At 30.6% G+C, this 27624-nt stretch overlaps 1 protein-coding gene across 4 annotated transcripts in view; it reads left to right on the forward strand.

Annotated features, from left to right (window-relative positions):
* Nucleotides 1–792: 792 nt before the first annotated feature.
* Nucleotides 793–27624, forward strand: part of LOC124367445 (P3 protein-like) — a 68703-nt gene continuing 41871 nt past the window's right edge. For 2 of the 4 annotated variants that reach the window (XM_046824263.1, XM_046824267.1), the window contains exons 1-3: nt 793–1051; nt 2323–2537; nt 22414–22497. In XM_046824263.1, coding sequence (XP_046680219.1) covers nt 2520–2537; nt 22414–22497 — 102 coding nt within the window. In that variant the 5' untranslated portion in view covers nt 793–1051; nt 2323–2519. Of the gene's footprint in view, nt 1052–2322; nt 2538–19525; nt 19626–22413; nt 22498–27624 lie in introns of those variants that run through there. The other 2 variants (XM_046824264.1, XM_046824265.1) reach the window with 2 other exon arrangements.

Consider the following 27624-nt stretch of genomic DNA (forward strand, 5'->3'; position numbering starts at 1 on the left):
CTTCCTTGTGTTATCTGTTATCATTACTAGTTTTGTTATGTTATTGGATTGTTGTTACCACAGTTATTAGTCATTGTATGCCATCTTGATTAGTTTATCCTTAGTTAAGTCAACTCATGTATAAATGGTGGTACCGTTGGAAATAAATAAATAAATTTGAAGGATATACCAAACTTGTACCCTGAGAGACTGGAAATAAGAAAGTTTAAATACAACGACCTTCAGGAATTGAAGAAGACTTCCAAAGGATTACTATTTTTAACGACAATCTTTGATGGCAGTAGCAAAAACGTTTTAGACCTAATTATAATATATGTTACAAACATAATAAGTCATCATTTAAATACCGTATTGTAATAGTTGTTTATTTTGTGTTTATGTAATGAAAAAAATTTACTTGTGAGCCTTATCTGTGTCCATTAATTGTGTACGCAACCCCAAATAAGAAACAAACATTCAATATGTGTAAAAAATGTATTATGTTTCTATGGTAATAAAAAAATAAGGTTTACTGTTTAGAATACAAAATAAATAATCAATTACGGAAAATATTTGCTCCTCCTGTAAAGTTAGTGTAGTTCTGAAAAAGAGAAAAATGTATTCATTGTTTGTATAATATATTTACTAATTGTTGATACATTAAGTAAAATAATTACATTTTTTAATAATAAATCATATTATCTAATGAAAGCATATAAGAAAAAACTCACTTTTAGTGAGTGTATGTCACGTTGGTATTAGATCAGATGTTTCATTCGGTTTCGATTGTTTCATCTCCTAGTCCTAGGCCTTTTCTCAGTGACAGTCAGCCTCTAATATCAGCTGTGTCGGGAGGTGAACTTAGTCAGTCAGTGTGGTGAGCGAGTAAACTGTCAGTGTGTGTTACATTGGGGGTTCTTTGGTGCTAGTACGTGTGTCGTGTGTCCATAAATATTAGGGTTATGTTATTTTCGCTAAGTTTTTATTAAATATACATCTTGTTCGTCCACGTAAGAACCTAACCTATTGCATCATCTATTAAAAACAACAGGAACTTTATACAACTAACAAGGTAAAATATATTTTTAGCTTTTGAGGTTAAGCATAGGCTATCAAGATTGTTTCTCCAAAATTATTTGTCATGTAAAATGTGAATGTTTTAGTGGTATATCCAGGCTATTGTAATTTGAGGCACTAAAAGTAAAATTCTCTGAAATTAAAAAATTGCAGCTTACTCAATAACACATTGAATTGAATTTTGTAGCTTATATTGAATTCCAGATGTCTAGTTAACTACCAGTATGTTTACAAATTGTAATTGGCTGAGGGCAACCAAAACCCATCACCTAAGGGGCTGAATAAATTTAATTTGTCTGTCTGTCAGCACAATACCTCGAAAACAATCTGACATACAGACAAATTTTGCATGAAGCTTCTACATTTCAACAACATTGAGTTTGGAGTTTGATGAAAGTGCATAGGATTTGGCTGAGCGTTAGTGAATATTTTAAATTGATATTAACCATGATGGCCAAATACCAATGGTAAAATAGCAGCATGAATACATTTGTAAGCAAAGTGATTACAATCAATCATAATATGAGATTTTGGCTACAGAGAAAAATGTATTCATTGTTTGTATAATATATTTACTAACAATATATTACAGTGTAATAAGCGGCCATAATCACAATCAAATCATTGATATTCATTATTACCTAAATTACCAAAACAAAAATGTGAAACTGAATTTCTCGTTGTGAGTATGCAAACTGCTTCTAGTTTTCCTTAAGTTACCACATCCTGTTCCCTGCCTTCCTCTTTGCCAGTCTCCACAGCACCTGCAGAGAGATCCATATCTAAACTGCATCTAAACTAAAAATCATTTAAGACATGAGATATTTCAGACTGCTGAATATCATTGGTAATTTATATCCATATCTTTCAGATTTATTGAACATATGAGATCTTTTTAAATATTTTTAAAGAACATATACAAATCAGTAGGCTACTTTGGAATTATCCAGAGGCCAATATTATCTGGGAACCTAAAATACTACATTATTAGAAAGAACGGTTTATTTGACTTACTGTGCAAAATTACATGTCATTATGTTGATCGGTTCTTGTTTTCTACCTTCCAAAAAGAAGCAATGTCGGTGAGCAAAGAGGGCACTTTCCCTATCTACTACTTGTTATTATGCAATAAAAGTTGGTTTAGATTATGTTATCATATATATGTTAATAGTAGTACCAAAGTTAAAGATAACCTTTACAAGCCCTCACATGATCTGGGCTTGAATTTGGGTATTATTTTGAGGCATGTTTTTCTCTTTTCGCCAGAAATGATGTATGGAAAGGCACTACTGAAGCCCACGCGAATGGCCAGGGGCATTTCCGATCGGTACTTTCCCAACCTCAGATCATGTTCCAGATCGTCCGAGATGTGATGTCGGAAAAGTCATAGTTCCAACCCAAGGGTTTTCTTTTCTTGTGACCATAACCTGTCGATCTGATCTGATTCACTGGTGGTTTTCTCCATGACCAAGAATCAGGAAGTAAGTTTGTCATGAAAGTTAATAGACTTGCTTGTTCCATGACTGATAAATTGAAGATTTTTCTTTCAATCTATGAATTTATTCAAATTAATCATTACTTAACAATCCTGATTGGTCTTTATCAGGGCATTAAAATAAAGTGTGGTAGGAAAGTCCCGGTATGGTTATTACCCCTCTGGAGACCAACCAAGGATATAAACTGTTACAGATATATTTTACTTTACCTCATTACATCGTTGGTAATCTTAGAAGTATTAATATTTTTCAACCATTATAGAAAACTTATCCTTTCAGCTCAGTGAGAGATATTCCAATTAGTTAATTATACAGCTTCAGTGTTATTGACTTATAAACTTATAAGTTATAAACTTACGTACACTCTACAAATCTTGATTGCTTTCAGAAAGGTTGTCTGTCTTAAGAGGAGAATGAAGTTGCCTGCCTTAAGGTTGTACCTAAAAAATGATAAAGAAGGTCAATGATGTGAATCACACTGAATCTACATTAATGCTTAAAATTTCCGCAGGACTACCAACAATAACTTTCCCTATATAGCTGGAATATAAAGGTTATTTGAAGTTTTCAAGACTAATACACTATTCCAGTAAAACTGTTGTAACCATTGTTACAGGACATTTCATAATGTGTCTGAATAATGTTTGTAAGAATCGTTATAATTAGTAAACTGTCGATTGTTGTTGATGTCAGTAGGTTAATCTAATTAGAGCAGACCGCTGATCTACACCCCTAATGTGGCGGATGGCAGACTAGATCATATGAAATCCGATAATTGTAAAGTTAAATAACCCACACTACCTTTTCCAGTTTACCAGCCTAAAATGTATTGGTAGCCATGTTGTTAGCAGGCATAAATCATGTGTTTTAATTAGTCTTGTGCAAATATTATTGCACAATTTTTTCGGGACCTAGATTTTGTAAAACACATACGTGGTGTTTTGTGGTTCACAATGCTTAAAAATAATATTGTTAATTATTTAGTACAGTCTAAGATCTGGCAGAATGTTTGTAATTTTATCATGTTAAAAAAAAATCAAATGTTTGACATGTTATGATGACAATGTTGACATTAGTTCAATACCGCAAACAGTACAAATTTATTACCACAGGCAGGTTATTTAAGAGTTTTGAAAACTGAAGAGTTTAGTTTTATGCTTTAATTGTCTAATACTAAATTTATTAACATAACGTACTCTATATAATAAAAATGTGTAACTATTCTGAAAGCTGATATCTCATCAAGTATCAATTAGCTCATAGGTGCAAAAGTGGAGAATAATCTTCAGAACATCAGCCTTTCAAAATAAACAATTTCTTAGTTTACTTAATTTTGAACTGAGAATACTTCAGTTTGATTAAGTTCTTAGCAAAGAAAAACTTTGATTGATAATCAGTCGATGCCTAGGCCAAGGTTTAATAAATTTAGGGTTAGCAACAAAAGATTACGAAGAGTCTTGATCATGGTCATTGCGGTCTTGGCTGTGCAGATGTGAGTTGACTGAAATCAGTTCATTCCTAAAATCCAACCACCAAGAAATTAGATACTTATTTGTCTTTAGAGTATGGTTGGCAATTACCATAGTCATGTTCATTGTGTATCTATATATCACAATGGCTACAAACTTATAAAATAGTTCACAGACAGTAGATTCAAGACATGGACTGACCAGGACTGGCAGTCCATTTTAAGGATAAATAATCAAAAGGTGACAAGAATAATAAGAAAAGATATGTCAGCAATAGAATAAAATTCAACAATATATTAAAAAGTCAACAATACATTAAAAAGACAACAATATATTAAAAAGACAACAATACATTAAAATCAAATATAGATAAAGTGTAAGGTCATCAATAAAATATATATCTAAAAAAAAAACAACCAAATAAGACAATAACTTGAAAGTAGTAGTTAAAAACCCACACCGATATACCTAGTAACCTGAGGTATTTGTGAAAGACTTTCTACAATTGAAATGGTGCCGACATAAATAGGTACTGTATATTCTTTTTTCTTTTTCTACCCCAAATAGACAGAGCTGTGAGTTAACTAGTAGTAAATTATCTCAGCTGTTGTGTTGACCTTGCCAGATCCAACTCACCACAAGTGTTGAACGATAAAACTGGAAACGTCAATGGATTTTACATCAGCTTGAAACTTTCCTACTACTGCCTCGTGTTCATAGGCTTGAGTGATAAAGCTGGGCTTTGTGTCTCTGTAACATTACTTGGTACTCAATAATAATACATTTAAGATGCAGTAAAAATATTCTTTGAAATCATTATTATTACAATATGTAGAATTTTACAGGAGTTTTAATACATTCTGTGTAGTTTATTCCATACCCCTAAACCTTACAGTATGTCAGCTTCCAAAGTAAGTTTCTATGTACGCCTCTGACTAAAATTCCTTTTTCAAATGTTGAAATACTCCTTAAATTTCTCTCTAATGCTCTTGGAAAGCTTGGTTTTGAATTGAAATACTAAAAAGCTAGACATTAGACAAATTTATTGATTTACATATTCTTCAAGAATAGTAACAGAGTTACATATGTTTAAAATATAACAGTTAAATGTATGAAAATTAATTTTGTTGACAATATATGATGTCAGGCTGTGTCTTGAGATCCCCATTCTTTCCTGTACATGATACAAGAAATTATTCAAGGACATGTAAAATTGCTGGTTTACAAGGAAGTTGTGGAGTTTCCTCTTCAGCGCATCAACCTATAGTCTTTTGATAATGTCTGGTAGAGTGTTCCACAGTATTCGTCCGATTTAAGATGGCTTTTCTTCAAAAAGCGCTGCACTGTATGGAGGCAAAACAAAGTTGGCTGCATGGCGGGTATTATGTGAATCAATGTCTCTCCCTGTTTCGAGATTCAACTGGTGAGCGTGCAAAATTACTCCTTAAATATAGGCTACAGACCAGTAATGGTCATTATTCCTATGGATTGGAAATCATGTTTACTGCTTTGTTGGAGCTCTAGATCAGCAAGGGTTCTTATGGATTTTTTTTGTAGTATGAGCACTCGGTTCAAATTTACCACTAAGGATAAAGATTGACCTAGTTTTTAATGAAGAAGCTCACAATTTCCACCCAAGTGCAAGAATTTCCTTTTGGTTTGGTATATTCTCTCTATAAGCTTTATTTTGTTGTATAATGTATTTATACAAATGAGGAAAATAAACACATTTATTTATTATTTTTGAATTAGTTTTGTATTGTAGATATTACAGTAAGTATGTAATCTGTAAGTTTTCCGATAGGAGACATGAAGTCATTATTTAAATTAACTAAGGCATTAATTAAGATATTTTTTAACACATACTTATACTTTCCCATAATTTTTATGTAACAAAACTTTTAATCCATACTATTAAATTGAATAGCTCTTTATAGCTTCATTAGCATATTTTTAATTCTAAACACCAAAGTGTTGTTGGTGTTTGCATCATGCTCAATACACCAGTCGGAACTTTTTGAAACAAAAACTGGTTTGGTAGTTAGGAATGTAAGTGTTGCACCACAGCTGTAGGCTTGTCTAACCAGGTCACTTTCTACTTCTGGTCTACTATCACTTTTATCCTTGCCTGTACCAGCACAGACTGCACCTCCGTGTGCATGTTGTTGCGTCTGGTGTTGGACACTTTTACTTTCATCAGCTGGAGAAAGTTTTTTTGCGTGAGAGTAACTCTCCAGCTCTTGCAAGAGATCAGGCAAAGTACAGAGAAAGAATCTATATTTTATTAATGTAAATTTGTATTCTTCTAAATATTAGGTATAGTATTTCTATTTCATGCATTTGAATAGCAAATTTCATAAAAATAAAAATAAAATGCAGAACTTTAAGAAGGCAAAAGAACTGTATTTATACGTTGATTGTATACATCCATAAATAATTGATTTTGTTTTAACTTTAGATACCTATTATAATTATTATATTTGAAGTTTTTTTCACTTCTTTTTAACATTTTATATAAAAAGTAAAAATATTATAAAAAAGTAGCCGTTTGAACATTTTCTGTTCTGTACTATTCATAAAAAACAGATTAAATGACAACCAATAAAGAAAGTCATAGAACACCTTTAATTAAAAAAGAAAATATTGGATCTTATTTTAGCCAATATATGATTCTTCTTATCAAAATTTTCAAAAGTATGCTGTCCCATTTTTCAAATAAACATAATATAAATAATATTTGTAATGGATCACCAAAACTGATTATAAATGAAAAAGAAATTAAAACTATTAGTAATGTGATTTAAATTATCTAAACTGTTTTACTGACAATGGAAACTTTAACTTAGTAAATAGTTGCAAATGTAAAGGACAAAATGTATGAAAACTATTTGAATTTTAAATGCTACATATACCCTGTTTATTTTAAAACGTTTAAAATTTTAACCAATTTTGGTACAATTTAAGCATTTTAATTTTGTTATAATTAGTATTGGATTCTTAGTAATCTGATATTTGATTAAAGAGATAGTGCAGTTAAAAATTGGGTTTTTGTTTGTTTTCAGTTTCAAAGTATATAATGAAGATTAAATAACTAAACATATAATATTTTATGGCAGATAAAAACTCAAGAGATTTTCCTATTCAGAAATTAAATTTTTACAGCATGCATTTTTTGCAAATAGCTGTTTTTGAATTAATTATTTATTGTAGAAAAGTGTTTATTGGGAACGTAGTTTAACAACATAACAGGATATTGAAAGAAGTAACATTTCATTATTTTCTAATAATTATTAATTAAATGTTTGATTATGGAATGTCCTCCAACTAGACATTGGGTAGATTCTGAGGAAGTGACAAGACCAGATTCCTGTAGCATTGGATGATTTGAGAATTAAGAAATGTTTTGATCTTCTGTTTTCATGAGGCTTAATTGTCGTTTTGGTAGAAATTGTGTAAGTATCTTTACATTTGTTGAGATACTGATGTGTTTTATGAAACTTGTTTTGAATGAATGTTGCAACATGTTGATTCTATTGACTTTAAAATTCTTGCAGTTCATTTTGGGATGTGAGGTCTTTTTGTAAGATTTTATTAATATGCATGTAAGTGAACTTTAGGGTAATTTGGGTATCAAGGGATCGGTTTTGCTTCTCTTATAACAGTGTTAAAATTTTTTTGGCTTTGGATTTCTCACATCTCATTGAGTTCCATTCCAAAATCATTTTAAAATGCTGGATTCAGTTCTTGATTCTATTTGTTCTTTGTAACTGAGCAAATGATTTTCTTACTAAAAATTAATTAGGTAGTACCTGACATAGTTTTTGCTGGAATCCACACATTTTTTTAACTGAATTAAAAGATTAATTAATTTAGTTTAGTGTTTTAAAAGTGTGTATATAAAAATATTATGAAGTATTGAAAATATTCTTAAACACTTCCAGGAACAGACTAATCACAGACTGTAGATCTCACAGTAGGGCCTTGGCCTCCTTCTCACTGTCTACAATTCTTTTCTGTCTCCAGCCTTGAGTCTGTTTCTTGTGGTAGTCTGATTTACCCTCTCCGACAATCTCTTGGTTTCCATTTCAGTTCAGTCGTGTTGCATCCAACTGGAGTGCTCCCTATCTTTTATTGGTGTCCTGTGTAGGTCTGCATAAGACACTGGATGATCAAAATATTTGTGGTGGTTTGCATCAAGCACGCTGACGGTGGGTATCAGATAAAAAAATGTCTATTTTAGGCAGAACTAATATTTTATTGTTGGTAAAAGTAGTAGCGCGAATAACATTATAAAACATCTAAATGGCTATAAATATTAAACACAGCTCAAATAGAGCTTTAAAAAATTGTAGTATCTTTGATAAACAATTCTTGAATTCAAAACTTATTGAAAATTTAAATTCCAAAAAATTTAATATTATCATGGGTTTTCATTTATAAAATGAATACACTCACATGCCAGATGTGGTGAAAATCAGTCTGTTCTGTTAACACCCACATACACTATCACTGACACTCACATACACACGTGTAGGCCTACCCATGTTAATGAAAATCAATGAAGGGTCATAAAACAGATTTTCTCACTAAAAACTGAAATTAAGTGTTTGAAAAGTAAAAATGTTACTAAACTTTTTAGTGAAAACTGGCACAGACTGTATCGTAGCAATTAGTTAATAGGTCTGTAGGAGAGTTACAACATTTTTTATAATATGGTACTTTTTTAAGTTTCATCTCTTGAACATAATACAATATCTACAAAAGCCAGCAAACATAATTGTCTATAAAATGTGTTCAATCCAAAGCCAGAACAGATACACAAAAACTTTCTCATAAGTTGTTCAAATTTTCATATAGACATAACCATTTTTTTAGATGTATTATGTCCTTTTAAATGTAATATTATCCTTGGATATGTATAACTTTATGCCAAAATACTTGTATATTTAGCCTAGGTTTTGTTTTTTTTTTTTAGTTTAACCTGCTAAAACAGCAAAAAATGTTTAGTATACTTAAATAGTAAATAAAAAAATTATGTACAAGTTTGTTCATTTTTGGTCATTACAGGTAGGTAGTATTACAAATAAAAATAAAAAGTTAATATTTTTTGCCCCAAACTAACGTAAAAGAAAAAAAAATGTTCCTTTAAAAAAAAATGTTATTCCCATACATAAGATATATGCATAACAACATAGGTACTCATCATCTTCTGTAATATATTTATGGTAAAAAATAAAAATGTGGAAAAATAAATGTTTTTATTATTTTACTTTCACTAGCTTACATTTCATTGCACTAATAGTTGACTGGCATTTCTCAAACAAAAACTGCCTTAATGCCATGGCATTATAAAGAATAAACTTCAATACAGTGTAGAGTTTTAATTAACTACAGTCCACATGAATAATGTATTATCTTCTATGGGATACAATTCCAAAGAATATAATGAATATTTAACTCACCTTTCTCTGTTATTTAAATGTATTTTATTTACCCTGTTATTATCAATAAATATACAACTAATTTTAGTTGTATTTTAAGTTGAAAAAATTGTCATGATATTTTATTGTTTAACGAGCAATCGCAGAGTGTTTGAAGTTGATGGTAACTTTGTCTCAGTTAGTGGGGTTCAGTGTCATTATATCAATCAGTTAAAGTCGTGGAGGGGGGAGGGAAGGGGACTGTGGTATTAATACTCAAGGTAAGCTGGGTTAGTACCAACCACAACAATGGCCGTATTGGTTTTTGTTTCATCTCGATTTTGTGGATAATAACTTATCCAGGATTCCAGTTCACTGCTGTGGTGTGCCAGCTGTGACTCACTTTTTGTAAGGACAGAATGATTAATTATTAGCTTCCACTGGGACTGGTGTGACCTTGGGTTTCCTACCACAACTGTTAAATTATAAGCAATGATTGTCCCTTATTTTTGGTCATAAAATTCTTGTATGGTGACTTGTTTTAAAGTAATTCACACATATTCGAATGTCTTTTACTTTTTTTGTAGGATTATTAATATTTTTTCATAACATGTTTTGTCATCATAAGGAATTATTAAAACAAATATTGTCGATAAAAATTTTCTACAGTATTTTTTTGTGATAGTGCTTTTAAAATGAGAAATCTTGCAAAATTCTGAACCAAGGTTAATATAGAAAAATGGATTTTTATTGAATATTGGTTCCTATAAAACGACAATAAAGGTTTATTGTACAACCCATATTTTAGGACCAATTATTATTATTAGTTTTATAAAATTTTATTGTTTATAAACCTTTTAATGTTTGGTTTTGTTTGTGATAAATATTATAGGTGGCTTAGAAGAGTGTTTAAAAAAATAGTATTTGCCAGATAGATACAAAATAATTATTTCATGTTGATATTTTTATCTTATCAAAACTTAGCTTGAAAACATGTATTCACATTTATGTTTTTCTTTCATAGATATTTCATGGGTAAATTGCCTGAACTATAATATTCTAGTTTAATGGTTCTTGAAATAATTGTGCAAACTGAAAAAAATTGTTGTAATTTTGCCCGAGTGTTAACAGCAATATTAAATCAAAGTTTTGCGGCATGGTTTTCTATTAAAACCTTTAATTTGACTTACAGTTTTACCTTAGATATCATTTAAGATTTTTATCTCACTCCTCATGGGCCATCCTCCTGGCATGATAAAAAACTGATAGTTTTTCACAACTTATAAAATAAAGTTTTTTATGATTAATACTGAATAAACAAAGTTACACAGCTTTATCTTTAGCATAATGGTTAATAAAGATATTAAACCGTTCTGAGTCTGTTCTTCCACAATGTATAGTTTATCTAATTTAGTGTAGTGATAAGTTTATAGTAGTGAGCTATGCGGTAGACAATTAATTAACAGTCATGTGGTAGAAATGTGAACATGAAGAAATTCAAAACATTGATAAGACAAATGGTAACACTGCTTGAACACGTTCATGCACATCTTTGAACGATGACTCATGACATCTTTACAAGTTATAGTGGTGTGAGCCGTAGGTGGCCCATGGTTAATATTTGTAAATCCTGTCAAGAACCACTAAAGGCCTCAAACAATCTATGCTTCTATTTAATTTTATCAACTTCAAAAAAATTTTAAAAATTATTCCATCAAAATGAAAAGAATGTAATATTAGGAATAGCTTAAAATAGATTTTCTGTACTCTTTTTTATTAAACCAACTGAGACATAAATGGTTTATCTGAATGGAGCATGTACAATTATAAGCATAGTTTAGGTAGATAATAGCTATGGCCAAGAATGTAAGTACATAATATTATATCCCACCAACCTGATGTGGATCATTTATGGCTCAAGCTAAAAGAAACAACCAATAATATAGAAAATAGGCTTTTTCAAAACCAAATCATGCTAAGAAAAAGGCGACAACTCATCAAAACACATTCTTTTTTACATCAAAATATTTTGGGTTTTTAATTTTTTACATATACATTAAAATGCCTTGTTTTGTATAAATATGATAAAACTGTTCTAATTTGTGAATTCTTTTGTTAGTTCTGCGTGTAATGTTAGAAAAACCACTTTATCTGTTGTTTATTTATACAAGTTGCGTACTACAACATGTGGAAAATACATCACTTATCTCCGATTAGGGTTATCACACTGTGGACCTGACATTGAAATTAAGTGTGATTCGCAAAATCTGGAGTTTACAAAAAACCTTTTATTTTGTGATTTTAAATTATCGGACCACAGTGCTGTATTATTACTAAATAATATATTTTTTTCATTTATTTTCTTGAACCTTTCTATCAAGAATCGTCACAGACGGACAGATAAAAGTATGATTTTAAGAAGATTCCATTGGGTTTTCAATAAGGAAAATATATAATATATTTTTTTCATTTATTTTCTAGAACCTTTCTATCAAGATTCGTCACAGACGGACAGATAAAAGTATGATTTTAAGAAGATTCCATTGGGTTTTCAATAAGGAAAATATATAATATATTTTTTTCATTTATTTTCTAGAACCTTTTGATCAAGAATCGTCACAGACGGACAGATAAAAGTATGATTTTAAGAAGATTCCATTGGGTTTTCAATAAGGAAAATATATAATATATTTTTTAAATTTATTTTCTAGAACCTTTCTATCAAATATCGTCACAGACGGGCAGATAAAAGTATGATTTTAAGAAGATTCCATTGGGTTTTCAATAAGGAAAATATATAATATATTTTTTTCATTTATTTTCTAGAACCTTTCTATCAAGAATCGTCACAGACGGACAGATAAAAGTATGATTTTTAAGAAGATTCCATTGGGTTTTCAATAAGGAAAATATATAATATATTTTTTTAATTTATTTTCTAGAACCTTTCTATCAAGAATCGTCACAAACGGACAGATAAAAGTATGATTTTAAGAAGATTCCATTGGGTTTTCAATAAGGAAAATATATAATATATTTTTTTCATTTATTTTCCAGAACCTTTCTATCAAGAATCGTCACAGACGGACAGATAAAAGTATGATTTTAAGAAGATTCCATTGGGTTTTCAATAAGGAAAAGATATAATATATTTTTTTCATTTATTTTCTAGAACCTTTCTATCAAGAATCGTCACAGACGGACAGATAAAAGTATGATTTTAAGAAGATTCCATTGGGTTTTCAATAAGGAAAATATATAATATATTTTTTTCATTTATTTTCTAGAACCTTTCTATCAAGAATCGTCACAGACGGACAGATAAAAGTATGATTTTAAGAAGATTCCATTGGGTTTTCAATAAATTCAATATAAGGAAAATATATAATAGGCTATATTTTTTCATTTATTTTCTAGAACCTTTCTATCAAGAATCGTCACAGACGGACAGATAAAAGTATGATTTTAAGAAGATTCCATTGGGTTTTCAATAAGGAAAATATGTAAAATTAATTATCACTATGTTATTTTTTGTAAAACGCTTATAGTAATGCGTAATGTATAGAGATGATGAAAAACACAGAATAGCAGTGTAAATTTGCATCATGTGTTTAAACAGCCAATCTATGAGTTGTAGCCTGCCAGTTAGCTTTATTTTAAAAATGCAATAAAATTAAATATAATTAAGATGCAATGATTATGAGCTTCAATAACAGTTGTTGTACATGTAAAACTACATCAATTAAAACTAGCAATAACTTTTAGAGAGTATAAAAGACCTCAATATTTAGCAAGTATTTACAAATCATTACTTTCTGGTAGTGCTTGATTAGGACAGATCAACAATATAATTATATTAAAATTATTAATATTTTGTAATTAATTAGAATGTGGAAGCTATGTTAATTAATTATAAGTGAGGCTTTAATTATAGCAATCAAGCAGGTTAGTTGGTATCAAGATAATCATGCTTCAGTGATAATTTCATTTTACTGTGATTATTTTCACTGTAGAGATTCGGAATATTTAAATTAAGTTGGATTGAGTAGGTATATGTCACTGTACCTGCACTCCAAGTACATGACATCAGTGACGTGTATTAGTCATGCACTGTCAGGTTACACCTTGTGTGCATATCAATAGACATCTTCTCTGAATAACTAATGTAATTCATACGTCACTGTACCTGCACTCCAAGTACATGACATCAGTGACGTGTATTAGTCATGCACTGTCAGGTTACACCTTGTGTGCATATCAATAGACATCTTCTCTGAATAACTAATGTAATTCATACGTCACTGTAGCTGCACTCCAAGTACATGACATCAGTGACGTGTATTAGTCATGCACTGTCAGGTTACACCTTGTGTGCATATCAATAGACATCTTCTCTGAATAACTAATGTAATTCATACGTCACTGTAGCTGCACTCCAAGTACATGACATCAGTGACGTGTATTAGTCATGCACTGTCAGGTTACACCTTGTGTGCATATCAATAGACATCTTCTCTGAATAACTAATGTAATTCATACGTCACTGTAGCTGCACTCCAAGTACATGACATCAGTGAGGTGTATTAGTCATGCACTGTCAGGTTACACCTTGTGTGCATATCAATAGACATCTTCTCTGAATAACTAATGTAATTCATACGTCACTGTACCTGCACTCCAAGTACATGACATCAGTGACGTGTATTAGTCATGCACTGTCAGGTTACACCTTGTGTGCATATCAATAGACATCTTCTCTGAATAACTAATGTAATTCATACGTCACTGTACCTGCACTCCAAGTACATGACATCAGTGAGGTGTATTAGTCATGCACTGTCAGGCTACACCTTGTGTGCATATCAATAGACATCTTCTCTGAATAACTAATGTAATTCATACGTCACTGTACCTGCACTCCAAGTACATGACATCAGTGAGGTGTATTAGTCATGCACTGTCAGTTTACACCTTGTGTGCATATCAATAGACATCTTCTCTGAATAACTAATGTAATTCATACGTCACTGTACCTGCACTCCAAGTACATGATATCAGTGAGGTGTATTAGTCATGCACTGTCAGGTTACACCTTGTGTGCATATCAATAGACATCTCTCTCTGAATAACTAATGTAATTCATACGTCACTGTACCTGCACTCCAAGTACATGACATCAGTGAGGTGTATTAGTCATGCACTGTCAGGTTACACCTTGTGTGCATATCAATAGACATCTTCTCTGAATAACTAATGTAATTCATTCATTGTGACAGTACGTTTCCAGGTTGTCGTGAATGTTCAAGGAAAGTAGCTATGTTTAGACAACAGACAAATATTTATTGTTCAATACGTTTTCTATTATTACAATGTATTAAAAAAAACTTGTACATAGTCAATAATTACAACTACATAACTAAAGCTTATTCTAAAACATTACTTTTGATGAGACAAATCAAAACCAAACAAATTTAAATTTAACACAAGATGGAAAGTATAATCTTGTTAAATAATTAAATTAATTATTATATATATATATATATATATATATATATATATATATATATATATATATATATTATAATTATACATACAGATTATGTATCTGTTTTTCATAGATCATTATATAGATTTAAATGTTTTATTAGTTATGGTTCATAGGGCAAATTAACCTGTGGACATAGCAACTGGATTTGCAGATCTGTTGGTTTGTTGTGTTCGCTTTTTCTGTTCTAACCTCAGCATTCCAAAGTGCATTACATACTGAGGAATGTCTAAACAAAAACATTTCAAAGCGTTGTATTTCATGAAAGAAAGCGTTTAAACACATGCTGTTTTAATTAATATAACAATTACATTAACTAATATAATAAAAAATTTAAATATACTTTGTTAAAGAAATTATCAAACAGTATTGTAAGGATAACAGGATTTCAGGCATTTGCCATCGTTATATATTACAAAAGGTATAACACAACACAAGTTTCGAGGATTCCTATCTATCCTCTTCGTCAGGTGGGGGAGGTATTAATACATACAAAAATAAAGAACAGAAAGAAGAAAAGAAAGGAAAGAAAAGGGTAAGTTTAAACATACCTAAAAGCTGCTTGGAGTCCTGTCCAGGCGTTGTCACTGTACATAATGCAAGTCCCGAGCACAATTTACGAGTATGAGAATCACTACACATCAGTGTCATATGTGATTGTGATTCTCGTACTCGTGAATTGTGCTACACATGGCACAAATTTTTATATAAAAAGTTTTAACTTCTTAGCTTTTATAGGAAAAGATAGGTGAGAAATTAGGAACTATTTCAAGAATGGTTAGACACATTTGAAAGAAATACTGTAATGGTCTAAGAAAGACGATTGCCAGTACCAGGATTTAAACAAAGAATTTACTGTAATTACAATAAATGACAATGTACAGGGCTCAGCAGCATGTTTACATTACCAAAGTTACATAAGCCACAGTATTGTGTTCTGTCGTTGGATAGTAGAAGGACATTTAGGGTTTCTGCAGTTATTTGAGTAGACAGGGAGTGTGAAATTTCTTATGGAAGCCTTATTAGCATTGCCTTTAGATAAAAAATAATGGCACATGAGTGCTTCATCATTTATCACTTATCTTAAAATTAAATAATTGTTTCAATCTAAATGGTTTATTTTTAAACAGCAAAAAATCAGAAATTGTTCATTTTAAAACACTCTAAAATAAATCTATTCTTCAGACCGTGAATTTTAATGATGAATCTGTAGGTGTTTCTAATACAGTACAGTTTTTAGGATTATACATTGATGAAAACATAACATAACATTAGGCAAAACACACAGAGCTCAGCTTACTTTCTAATTTTTCAATATGATGTTTCCAATTAAAATTTTACAAAATATTGTTAGTTTTCAAGTGATGATGACAGTGTATTATTATTATTTTTTTCTCACATGAAATACGGCGTATTGGCATGGGGTTCTTCCTCCAAAGCAATTTCTATTTTTAAATTGCAAAAAAGCTTTGAGAATTATAACAAAATTAAATTTTAGATCATCCTGTAAGTCTATATTTAAACAGCTAAATTTATTGACGATTCCATCACTTTATATGAGGTCTTAATGTATACCCATAAAAACTTACCTAATAATATCACCACAAAAGATTATGATTATAATAAAAGACAGAGAGACCGACTTACATACCCAGTTCATAGAACTAAATTATTTGAAATGTCCCCTTATTACATAGGACTAAAATTTTACAATAAAATTCCAATATCTCTATCCTCTTTGCCTCTAGAAAAGTTCTCTATAAAATTAAAAAATATCTTAATAGAGAAAAAATATTATTCAGAAACTGATTTTCTAAATGATGCAACCTTCATTAATTCAATTACCTCCCAACCATATAAAAACATTTTAATATATATATATATATATATATATATATATATATATATATATATATATTTATATATTTATATATAAATAACTGTATTTATTTTATCAATAATTATATTTAAATGTGTTTTATGTTTTGTAAATTATTTTATTTTAGGATAATAATAACTACATCTAGCTTTATTTAATTTTAATAAAGCTGTTCCTGTACTATTAGAATGTAATGTTTTATATACATACTGTATCTGTATATACTGTACTGTTTGTGCGATTAATATTGATTATTTATCAATGAATTATTAATTATGTTTATACCTTTTTTTTATTAGGATTAGTATATTTTAAACTATATTGACGAGTCACCTGTTCGTTGTAGATCTTGTCTACTACAATTATGTAACGTTACGTGACAATAAATTTCTGATTCTGATTCTTAATTTTTTTAAATTTTACTCTTGATTTAAGATTTTATTTCAGAAGCTAAAAGCATGTTTTCATTTTTAATCCACCTGAAAATTGAACTTTTAACAAATTTTGTTACCTAAAAATAGTCTATTCCCATATTTGAAATTAAAACATAAATGCTTATCAATGTCATAAACTTTGTTATACATTTAATACATTAATGTCCATTAAAAGTCTGCCATAGAGTAACATTCTTGAGTTTCACCATATAAGAACTTCATACACTTTTATGCTCTTATTTTTGACATTGAATTATAGGAGATAAGTAATTTTAAAATATAATTAATATGCATTCAAACCGTTTTTTAAGTATATACATTTTTTAAATATTTAAGTGATGAAGTACCATACATAAAAGTTTTAGATTTCTTTTTTCAATAACCAATAAAAAATATTGAAATGTATAAAAAAATGTTTGGATGTGAGTTAAGTATACTTAACATTACTACTTTATTACTAACATTATTACTTAACATGTGAGTTAAGTATATTTTTACAATGAGCATCTTCATAGAAATGAGGTTGTAATAGCATTTGAAGTCAAACACATTTGACTTAGTAGGTTAAAACCAAGATGGCTGCTATTACAGCCGGCTCTTAAATATATTACAAATTAGGAGTATGCTACACCACATGTCGCATAACATGCTTCAGTGAAGTCAAACACATTTGACTTAGTAGGCTAAAACCAAGATGGCTGCTATTACAGCCGGCTCTTAAATATATTACAAATTAGGAGTATGCTACACCACATGTCGCATAACATGCTTCAGTGAAGTCAAACACATTTGACTTAGTAGGCTAAAACCAAGATGGCTGCTATTACAGCCGGCTCTTAAATATATTACAAATTAGGAGTATGCTACACCACATGTCGCATAACATGCTTCAGTGAAGTCAAACACATTTGACTTAGTAGGCTAAAACCAAGATGGCTGCTATTACAGCCGGCTCTTAAATATATTACAAATTAGGAGTATGCTACACCACATGTCGCATAACATGCTTCAGTGAAGTCAAACACATTTGACTTAGTAGGCTAAAACCAAGATGGCTGCTATTACAGCCGGCTCTTAAATATATTACAAATTAGGAGTATGCTACACCACATGTCGCATAACATGCTTCAGTGAAGTCGCATACACAATTTCAAATCTGTAGTTCATCTCATGCTCGAGATGTCCTGCAAACAGACAAACAGACAAACATGCAGACAATAAACGTTTTGCAGCTTCCATTCAGACAGAAGTGAAAATCTACCAGTATACTGAGTGGTAGACTTACTTCATGGCATTCAGTCGTTTAATTTGAGAACATTTGTACATTCTAATAACACCAGAGATTTAATTGATGTGAAATATACTCCCAAAGGTTAATAAAATCCAAAAATAGTTACGACTACATTTGTACAAAACTCTTCTATACTATACAGTGCCAGAATTAAGAATTTTAAGAATATAATGACTCAAGTGTTGAAAATGAAAGCCCTCTATTCAGTTGAACATGATTTTAATGACATTGAATTCTAAGCTTATTGCAAGTAAATTTTTAACTATTTACAAGGAAATTTCAACAAGCTATGAATTAGGAAATGTTAAACTAGCATTAAGGAAATTGTAAGAAAGAAAATTTTAAACTAGTTATAAGGAAATGATTCAAATTGAAGTAACCTAAATAGTATACTTAGCCTATGTAATTAGATTGTTAATACTTTTGGGACAGCAATAAACCAATTTTGATCCTGATTCAAATCCCATGAATAGAAATACACATTTATTATTCTCATTCTTGTTCAAGTAGAAATGAATTTTCATACAAAATTTGAAAGTCTACAGATGAACTTGTTGTCTGTTTTGGTTTTAAAACCAAAAACTGTATTATAATACCACATTATGTCATCATAGCTGTTAATTGTTTCTCTTTGGTTTGTTTTTATATTTCTGAAATACTTAAATAAACTTTTTTGCTAACCTGAAATAAAAATATTTGAAAAAGGTAGGTATGTATTTAATCTCAAAAGGGATTTTCGCAAGTTGGCCGATGATAATGTCAGTATACACCAGATGGAGCACAATCTTATCAGTAATGAGCAGGGTAGGAGGGGTTTTCCAACATTGTGAGCAAAAATTGTGGTGTCATTCCCTCAACAGATGAGATTACATTGCAAAATGTCAACAGGTTGAGGCCAAATTGATTAAATTCCCAAGGTTTATCTGCCAAGTCATTCATTGTTAAGTCATCATAAATGTTGGTATTGCTGTTTCCTTGATTTGTTTCTGTCATTCTGAATAAATCTTGTAGGTGTAAGGAAATCACAATTTACTGGTGAGTTAATTTAGGGTGTACAGAACCAGAATATGTTTAGAATGTGGAGATTATCAGCAATTTGAGCATCCTATTTAATTAGTTTTCGAGTTTTAAAATTTTAATCAACCTTTATTTAGCTTACCTATAATGTAAATACTTTGTTATTATGATAACTAATAAAACAAATAACCAGCTTTTCATTTTCAATAAATAAAAGTTTTGTATAAATTAATTACAAAATAAAAGCTAGAAATTACTTTTACAACTGTTGTTTAACATGGACTTCTAACATTTTGATAGTTAAAATGAGTTGTCGACTTCAAAGAGATCGTTTTTATGTTTAATAGGGAGTGTACATAAAGTAAAATAGGTAGTACCAAATATGACATTATTTGTGTCCTTTTACGTGATAGACAGTGTATTTTTACATTTCCGCACTAACAGAGAGTTCTGGGTAGTCTAGATTGTATCTGATGTGCAATCCCTGATTTAAGAAGAATTCGTATTTTAAACACAGTTTTAAACTTTATTGTTAAAGGTGGAGTCTTGGATGCATGGCCGACAGCTGATCACTGTTGCCTTTTAATATTTTTTATGCCAATTCAAAAAAGATATTTCAAACTAAAAAACAGTCAAAAGCAGAAAGAATTGAATCAAGATTCCATTTTTGTTATTAAATTTTCTTATTTGTCTAAACAAATCTTCATTTTGGCGTCCTAATATTTAAATTTATTAAAAAACTTGAAAGAATTGTATTCGTTGCAATATTTTATCTGTGCAAATATTTTCTTGGATTCAATTGTAGAAGTGAAATTTCCTGGAAATATTAAAATAATTATTTATGGTTGATAAGAATTTTTAAAGTAACTTTGGGGAAAATTTTCTCCTTATATTCAAAACTTGTCTTGTGTCTTGTTGTTTCTAATTATTTAATTTTAAACTTAAATGAACTAATTAGACTGTGGAGTACACAATAAATCTGAATAGCTTCTGTACAGAAGCACTCATGTGGGTACCCACATCCTTGTAGCTTGTACCGAGGAATGTTAAAGATTACAAATTCACAGCCCACAATTTTGCTGGTGTATTTAAGTTTGATTTTTTCATTCATTTGAGGATTTACCCTTTCAGTGTGTTTGAGTTTTAAATAAGATCATCTGTTTTATGGTGCCAGAGTTGTGGTTACAAGGTAAATATATATTTTCCAAATTACTAAATCTTGAATTTACCTCATAACTATGCATTTGTAAACATTTACTGAAATAATTGAAACTCAATTTGAGTTACTAATTTTAAATTGTGTACAAATTCACCTCATTTTTAGTACATCTGAGATTGGGGAAAATAATTATGGAAATATTGTAAGCCAATTATTAAACGGTTCAAACAAAGAGAATTTAAAAATAACAAAATGTATTTAGTAATGAAATGAAACACTATAAAATTATTCTTTTTATAAATATAATTTATTTTATGTTAATATACAAATTTATTAAATTTAAGTTCTGTACTTGATCATTTCAAGGACGCTTTTCAGTGGTTTAAGGGCTTTATAGTATCAAAAAAATTCAAATTTGTAAATTAAATTTATATTAGCTCTATGTACATTGTTTTATGAGATGCAGTCTTAAAAAGTTTACATGTTTTACGAGGGCAAATCAAATATAAACGGTAATTTTGCTCTTGACTGTACCAAACACGTTCAGACGTGATGCGGCTGTGGGCGTTTGTCGTTTTGCTTAATAGGAATGGGGGAACTGCTTGCTTCACACTAGCGTTGTGTTCTGACTTCAGTACAGCCATGACCGAGCGAGAGGTACATCCATCTGTTGCGCAATGCATCGTCATAAAATTTTTAACAAATGAAGGTGTTAAGCCTTCGGAAATTTTTACTCGTTTGCAGGCACAGTTTGGGGACACTACTCTGTCTAAAAATCGAGTGTAATGGTGGACCCACGTCTCATCACATGTGACGATGCGCCTCAAAAAATCTTCACCTTCTTCTTGAAATCGTTGCAGAAGTCTCCCAGCAATCTCCGACCTGACCTGTTTTTGATTTCCGGTCAACAACCTCGGAACCCAGCGAGCACTAATTTTTCTGAAGCCAAGGTGGTCTGTGATTGCAGACTGAACACTCCCGTAGCTGATACCAATTTCCGACGAGATTTCTTGAACAGTTAACCGGGCTATCACCTTCAATAAGCTGTCGAACCGCACTAATGTTGTCATCTGTAAGACTTGACCTTGGGCGTCGACCGTGACTTTCGTTTTCAACACGTTTCTCGGCCATCCCTAAATTCTCTGGCCCACGTATACACTCGATTTTGAGACAGAGTAGTGTCCCCAAACTGTGCCTGCAAACGAGTAAAAATTTCCGAAGGCTTAACACCTTCATTTGTTAAAAATTTTATGACGATGCGTTGCGCAACAGATGGATGTACCTCTCGCTCGGTCATGGCTGTACTGAAGGCAGAACACAACGCTAGTGTGAAGCAAGCAGTTCCCCCCACTCCTATTAAGTAAAACGACAATCGCCCACAGCCGCATCACGTCTGAACGTGTTTGGTACAGTTAAGAGCAAAATTACCGTTTATATTTGATTTGCCCTCGTATTAAGAAATATTTAGTAAACAATATGGTAAACATTTCATTGAAGGAGTTCTTCATATTGGAATCATTGATGTTGAAAGGCCTCATGTATAAAAATAAAATTATTGGATAATTGTGACTTTTCTTTCATCAAATAGTATAAAATATGGTGAACATTCAACAATATGGCTAATTAAATGTTGTTTGTTTGTTCCAGATAATAATGTGTCCACTGTGGCCTTTCCATATTGTGTTCATGTACCTGCTGATGCTGATACCAATTTGGATGGTATCATGTCAGGTAAGCCAGTTCAGCCTTTTGGATTATCTATATTTTCAAGATTTAATCCATAAGATTTAATTATTTCTTGGTTTAAATTATTCATAAAGGTTAGTCTCCTTAAACCTATTATTCTTAGCATGTATCCATTTAGATACTTCACCCTGACTGTGTCAGCTTCACTTATGTGACACACTTATGTTACTTTTTGTTAGGCTATTAGCACAATTACCGGTTAGACTAGGTAGCACAAGGACTGGTAAAAATAAAAAGTTTTACAACAACAAAATTAAACCATTTCCTAACTTTTTTTCTTTATTTCATTCTGATGATGGAATTCTGCAAGTTTTTCAGGCTTTCTACACTATAGTTGGTGTGACAAAAACTGACCTTTTCCATTCGATTTCACTACCAAAATATCTCAACATTTATTTTGTGAAAGACAGCCAGATAAAAAAAATCAAAAACTGATTCAAAAGTTAACATTTTATTTTGATACTCAATGATACTAATTTATTACCGGTAAAGATTACATACATTGTCACATTGAAAAACACAGTATTGTACATTTCAATTTTAAAAGCAATGCAATCCTCCAGTTCGTCCAGATCTTTAAAAGAAGTGATATATTAAATAAATAAATCAATTAAAACAAATCAATTAATTCATTAAAAACTAATTACAACAAAGATAAAAGGATTTCCCAAGATCAACAACAATTATCTAATTTATGACTAATCCCAAAAAACTCATCCACTTCATAAAGTGGGTGTTCCAAAAGGAAAAATCCAATTTGTCTTTTGAAAATACCAAATGGCAGTGATCTTAACCCATTTGCCAGTGTGTTCTATAATTTTGGTCCAAGAGATAATGTTGCTAATGAATATCGTTTGGAAATCAGTTTTTTGGTTACAATATTGTTTGCGCCCCTTGTGTTATATTGGTGGATGTTTTTATATGTTAGGTTGTTTGATGTAGCCATATAAAGCAACAGTTTATACACAACTAAACAAAGGACTGTCATAATATGAAGTCCTTGAAATTTTTGTTTTCATGAGTCCTTATAGCCAATACCAGAAATATAACGTACTGCTTTTTTTGTATTAATACAATTTTATTAATGTTCTTCTTAAATGTATTTCCCCATATTTCAATACCATAAACCAACTGAGAGTAAAAAATGCATAATAAACCATTTTAAGAGCTTTTTTGTTGCAAAATTCAGACAGTTTTCTCATCATAAATATTGCTTTAGATAACTTTAAACAGAGAGTAGTTATATGGTCATTCCAATTTAAGTTTTTGTCGATAATCAATCCGAGAAATTTTGTAGAATCATACATTGGTATTACTAAATTTTCAACTGCTATTTGAATTTCAAAGGAAGATTGTTTATTTGAAGTAAAATTGAGAGCTGTTGATTTGTTTGCATTTACTGTTAAAAAGTTTTCATTAAAGTATTGCACTATATTATTAATTTCTGTATTTGCTATGATTTCTAAATCCTCCAAATGTTTGTGTTTATATAGTATAGATGTGTCATCTGCATATAAAATTGTCTGGTTAGGATTACTAACATTTCCAATGTCATTAATATATATTAAAATAGCAATGGACCAAGAACGGAACTCTGAGGCACACCCCACTTAATAACTGATCTTTTAGATGTGACTTCACCCTGATAATTTTTTATGGTGACAAACTGTTTCCGACAGACCAAGTAAGATTTCAGTAAATCATGAGGTGTCCCTCTTATTCCGTAGTTTTCTAATTTATCAAGCAAAATATTTATATTTACACAGTCAAAAGCTTTTTGCTAATCCAGAAACACACCACAAAAAAAAATTTACTTTTATCATTCCTTCCATTATTTCATTAAGAAATTTGATTATGGCTGACAAAGTGGATTCAGGATGAAATGGTCTATAGTTAATAATTTCTGAGCAGTTTCTCTTGTTTTTAAAAATAGGCACAATTTTAGAAATTTTTAGACTGTCTGGGAAAATTCCTGATTCAAAACTTGTATTAATTATAGATGATAAAGGTCCTGCTATAACATCTGAAATATTCTTTAATAAATTAGTACTTATGCAGTCCCAACTAACTGCAAAACTATTCTTCAAGTTCTTTATTATTTTAAGAATCTCTTTTTCAGAGGTTGGGTGAAGAAACATGCTGCTTTCAATTCTTTTACCCTTAAAAGAGTAATTCAGATTATTAAAATTAATGGCCAATTGTTCAGGGATGCCCTTAAAATATTCATTAAACTGATTGGCAATAACATTGGGATCAGTTATCAAATTAGCATTGCTTCTTAGTGAAATGTTAGCTCTATTTTTTGTATTTCTTCCTAAATCTCTGTTTATGATTTTCCATGTATCAGCATTTACGTTTTTTGAATTCAAAATTTTATTTGTCATATATTCTTGTTTTGTTTTTCTTAGCAGACTTTCATATTTTTGCTTTTGCATTTTTAAAAGATATTAATTCCAAATTTATTACGATTTCGAACCCAGAGTGATTCAAGGAAAATTAAAACATTTTTTGTCTCCGTAATTTCTTTAGTTATCCATGGAGTTTTATCTTTAATCTGTTTCTTAATATTTTTATTTTTTATTGGGCAACAAATATCAAGATTATAATTTAATATTTCAACAAAACTAGAATATTGCTTATTGACATCACAACTTGATGTCACTATATCCCAGTTTTCTTTTTGAAGAAAATAATTTAGTATGCGTACATTTTCTGCATTGAAAGACCTTGCTTTTGTTGGTATTCGCTTTAAGGAATATTCTGTTGCATCATTAATAGGAATATTAAGTGTGATAACAAAGTGTGATAACAAAGTGATCTGATAATCCTGTAATTATGACTTTTGAAGTTACTTTTTTTAAGCCCAACTTTTTATTGATTAGGCCCTACTATATTATCCAAAGCTGACTGTGTATTCTGAGTTACTCTGGTTGGTTGGTTTATCAGATATCTAAAATTGAATTCATTAAGAAAAGTCATTAATTTAAATTTATTGTTAGAGTGCACTAAAATATCAATATTAAAATCTCCCATCAGAATACAATTAGAACTAGAATCAAGTGAGTCAACTATTTTGGATAATTTACATATAAATCTATCAATATCAGAATTGGGCGGCCTGTAGATACAAATAATTATGTAATTCTCATTGTTTATTTTAGTTATAATTCCTATAGCTTCCAGTAATCCTTCATATGAAGTTATATTAAGTTTTTTAAATGAAACAGAACGTTTTGTGAAAATTGCAGCTCCACCACCTTTAGTTGAGGTTCTAGAAAAAGAATTAGCCAATGTATACATCCCATTATTAAATTTGATGCATTCAAGAATGTTATCGCTCGACCAATGTTCAGTTATCAGTAAAATATCAGGATTTATCTGGTCAATTAAAATTTCAAAATGGTTCAATTTTGGTTGTAAGCTCCTTGCATTCTGATGGAAAATCTTAAAGTCTGTTATACATTTGTCTCTGCCTGTAATACTTGCAAGTTTTTTGTCTTTATTTTGTTTTTATATCTATTTTACAGATATTACTTGAAAATAAATGCATGTATAATTTTTAAAACAAAAATTATATTGGGAAATGGTGATCCTTGTGAATTCTCCCCCCCCCCCCTAAAATGTATATTTGGCTTAAACTATACTTTAATTAACTTGGTGAAGGTATGACTGGTTTTATGTAGTAATTACCGTCATAGTGTCTCCAAGACAAAGTGTTAATACTTGAAGATGTAGTTCTTTTATTAAAATGAACTAAAGAATTTTCTTTAAACATTTATCTTGTCACAATTCTTTTCATCAGCCATGACTAATAAATTGTTTAAGTTACATCATTCTGACTTTGCATAGTGTAGTATTATAATTCTAAGATTACTAAAAGTTGAAAAAATATAAATGGCACAAGTTTTAAAATTGTTATGTTGAATTTAAAGAAAAATTACTTTGAATCAATAAAGCATTGAAATTATCATGATGAAAATAACACAAGTTTGAGTGGTAGTGAGTATGTTAGAGTCAGAGCTTTAGGAAGTAACTCAAAAGCGGTTGTGAGGGTGTTAAGGAGTAGAGGAGCCCTGCCTTTTTTATGTTTATTTCTAGCTGTGTTCTTTTCCTTTCATTTCTAACTCTCTATAGCTGTCATGTTTCTTCAATGGCTGTAAGTGATCAAATCTCCTACAGCAGACACAAAATCATTAGCAGTAGGAAGCGTTTACGTAATAGGAGTTGGAATATGGAGTTGCTGGGAAAGATTGGGAAAATGTGCTTTTAACGCTGTCAATAACCAGCTCTTGTTTATAAGTGATGTTTCTGGACTTGCTTCCAACCACAGACTGTTTCCAAGGGTTCTCAACCTTAGGGAATCTTTGCAGGATAACCTTTTACATACCCTCTTGAATCATTGCAGTAATGTTACCATCTGTATCTCGCAGTCCTCTGCAATATCTGATGTGTTACGTGGAGCTTCCTCAATTAACAAATCGGCCTTTTCTGTTTACTCAACAATTTGTTAGGCCCTCAACTACAACTACCTCAAAGTAGTGTGTCTTGTCCTGACAGGTTCACTCTACCCTCATCATCACCCATCAGCACTTATTTAGATTGAACTGACAGCAGCTCTGATCCCTTCGGAAGCTGGTTATAAACTTTATTGTCAGCTCTTTCGTTTCTATCTTCAGTGATGTGGGCCATTCAAAAGAGAAGTTGCTAAATACAATTTGAAAGGAGCGGGAGGTATTTGTTCCTGTTCTTTTTAGTATCAATACTTGAGGTTGTTTGTGCTGGAGGAGAACATTGAGTCCTTCCACTATCCTGAAACACTTCTTTTTTTTTCTCTCTGAATTCAAAGATTTATCATGTTCTAACCTACTTTCAAAAACTAACTCATTGTATGCTAAGGGGCAAGTTGGAATAGCCAAAAGCAGCATATTGGTGGATAAATATATATTTATCCTAGTTCACTGCAAAGTTTCCTTTGCCGTACTGTGTAATTAGGACTCAAAAATGACTGGCCAGACAGCATACTAATGTCAATCCATGGGAAAGCAAGCGCGTTGCTTGCAAACAAGTTTTCAAGTAACAAAAACATAAAGGGAAAAGAGTTTTAAGTTGCAT

This window comes from Homalodisca vitripennis, chromosome 8 (assembly GCF_021130785.1).
Source record: "Homalodisca vitripennis isolate AUS2020 chromosome 8, UT_GWSS_2.1, whole genome shotgun sequence".
Classification (NCBI taxonomy): Eukaryota; Metazoa; Arthropoda; class Insecta; order Hemiptera; family Cicadellidae; genus Homalodisca; species Homalodisca vitripennis.